Source organism: Otolemur garnettii, unplaced genomic scaffold, assembly GCF_000181295.1.
Source record: "Otolemur garnettii isolate 467f Iridium unplaced genomic scaffold, OtoGar3 scaffold00116, whole genome shotgun sequence".
NCBI classification, from domain to species: Eukaryota; Metazoa; Chordata; class Mammalia; order Primates; family Galagidae; genus Otolemur; species Otolemur garnettii.
The window spans coordinates 4,308,242-4,310,915 of NW_003852511.1; the positions used below are offsets into that span (position 1 = coordinate 4,308,242).

At 48.5% G+C, this 2,674-nt stretch overlaps 1 protein-coding gene across 1 annotated transcript in view; it reads left to right on the forward strand.

The window, feature by feature from the left end:
- The first annotated feature begins 257 nt into the window (after positions 1-257).
- The window catches only part of TBCE (tubulin folding cofactor E), a 76,346-nt gene continuing 73,929 nt past the window's right edge, over positions 258-2,674 (forward strand). The window contains exon 1 of the mRNA XM_012809912.2: positions 258-313. Within this exon, the coding sequence (XP_012665366.2) occupies positions 300-313 (14 nt within the window). The 5' untranslated portion in view covers positions 258-299. The remainder of the gene's footprint in view (positions 314-2,674) is intronic.

Genomic DNA, 2,674 nt, shown 5'->3' on the forward strand with positions numbered 1-2,674 from the left:
TACAGGACTTGTAACTCACTTCCGTGGTAGCAAGTCAGCGGGAACTCGCGTGCTTTGCTGGATTGCTCTGTCATCCCAGCGCGGGGAACTCGCTTGGGCAGCGAGGGGGCGAGGTTTGGGCTCAGGGGCCATGACCCATCCTTCCGGCACCAATACCGCCGCAGACTCGGACAGCGGCGCTCCAGGCGCTGTCGCTCACGCCCGAGGAGGCGGGACTTCCTTTCTTCTGATAGTACTTCCGGGCGCTTAGCGGCTGGACTGTGCGCCTGCTGGAGAGGTCGCGCCTCAGCCTTCCTGAGATGTCCGAGAGCAGGTGAGCTCCCCAAGGTCTAGGGAGCTGAGGGCGTCGAGCTTTCCTGGCCAGTGCTCCACCTCGCAGTGCTCTCGGTCTTTTTTCCTTTGCTAGACTCTTCCCAGGTTGCCGGAGCCGGGCGTTGCCTGCTCTCTGCCTCTGTGACCCAGCCCAGACTTGCCGGCCGGAGGGGAGTGTCCGTGTGCGGGGAGGAGGGCGGCCGGGTGGGCGCCCCGCCCTGCGCTTGGCGGAAAGCCTGGCTTAGGGGTAGCCGTGATACCGGGATTTCGCTCTGCAGACCGAGGTTCTCGGTCTCGGTGATTGGAAGAATGAATCCAGGGACCACAGTTCAGTGGCAAGACAGGATTGATTTACAGAAAAGAATACAGAAGCGCCAGAGTTCTGGCAGAGAGAAAACCCAAGTCCCTCTGTCTCTCTGTGGGCGCTTTCTCTAGGGGTATATATAGTCGCATGGGCCCTCGGTAGTTACATTTAGCGGGGCCTGGTAGTTACATTTGGCGTGTCTTGGGATATGTGTGGCCCTCGGTAGTTACATTTGGCGGGGCTTGGTAGTTACATTTGGCGTGTCTGGGACATGTCTGGCCCTCAGTAGTTACATTTAATGTGTCTGGGACATGTCTGGAACAAACATGTCTGGGACACGTCTGGTCCTTGGTAGTTACGTTTAGTGGGGCTTGGAAGTTACATTTGGCGTGTCTGGGACATCGCGTCTGGGACATCTCTGGGTGGTGTTTGAGTCGCCAATCAATGGCTACACTCCCTTTCATTCCCAGGCCTAGGAAATGGGGGCCCCCTGCCCACCCTCCAGCCTGCTGGTTCCGCTGCTTGCTGCCACCGCACCAACATCGCTAAGGTGGAGGCAGCAGGTCCGCGCCCCCCAGCTCCACGAGCTGGCTGGGACGCCACTTGTCCTGTATCAGCGGAACGTCAGCCCTTGTTTTTTAAGCTTTTCACGGGGAATTGGCATGTCACTTTGGTAGAGGCGAAATTGGTACAGGCAACCAGCCTTGGTTTCGCCTTAGAGTAACAGCTCCGTCCTTGCAAATCAATTAATATTTGTGACGAAGGAAAAATAACGTTAAATAGACGGAAAACATTTAAAATAACAATCTTTACATGGTGCTTACTACCACTGGGAGACTGTTCTCATTTGTGGATGGATCCAAATGAGAGCTTGACGCCTTGTCCCTTAAGAAGCAGTCTGTGGGGAAGACAGAGTTAACCTGTGCCAGAAAGAAGCACTCTGTGGGGAAGACAGAGTTAACCTGTGCCAAACAGAGAAAGAGGACAGAAAGATGAAAAGAGAAGACTCCTCTTTTGATTGATGTTAATATAGCCACGGCTGTTAGATATTTGTTTCATCACTTTTTTCATCATTTTAGTTTTAACTTTTCTTTATGCTCCTATTTTATGTGCTGTTGTAACCAGCATATCACTGGGATTATTTATTTTAATCTAAGCCAAAGTCTGCCCTTTGACTGGCAGGTTTATTGTATTTACATTCATTGCCACTAATGAGGTATTTGTTGAGATCAGAACCTTATCCTTCACTCGTATAATCTGCCAGAACATCCTGTGGACTTCAGTTTCTAAATCTACCACACTCACAAGCCCTTCTCATCACCTTCACCTGTCCATGTTAACAGTCTTTTCTCATCCAGATTGCTGACAGCAACCTGTCTAGTTTTCAGTCTGTTTGAATCACAGCATCTAGAATGATCCCCTCATCCCCGCCAAAAGTCAGATCATCTGTTTGAGATTATCATCTCAATAAAGGACTACACATTTCACTCAGAGTAAAGCCAAAGTCTTTAGAATGGCCTTCAAAATCCTGTATGACCTGGTCCTGCTTCAGTCTTTTATCTATTACTAGTCTCCTGTTTGCTTTACTGAATGGCCTCAAGCACATCCGACCCCCAAGATATTTGCAGTTACTGTTCTATTGCCTGAAATGTTCTCCTATACCTACTTGGCTCAGGTCTTTGCCTCCTTCATATTTTGGGTAGTATTACCTTGTCAGTGAGGCCTTCTCTGACTAGCCACCTTATCATTAGCGTACCTATGCACTCTCTCCTTATCTTTATCATTCTGTAACATCCATATGATTTAGTCACTTACCGGGTTTATATTTTCCCCCACTAGGATATAAGGGTCATGAGGCCAGGTATTTTTCTGTTTTTTTTATTTACTTCTGTATCCCAGTTGCCTAAAACGGTATCTGGCTTTTAGTAGATGCTTTATAATGTAATTGTTTGAATGAGTTACTTTGGGCTTTTTGTGTACCGTTTGACACTTTGTACTTCCTATGCTTTTTTCTTTCTTCTTATCTTTTTTTGAACTTTTTTCCCCTTTATTCTTTTT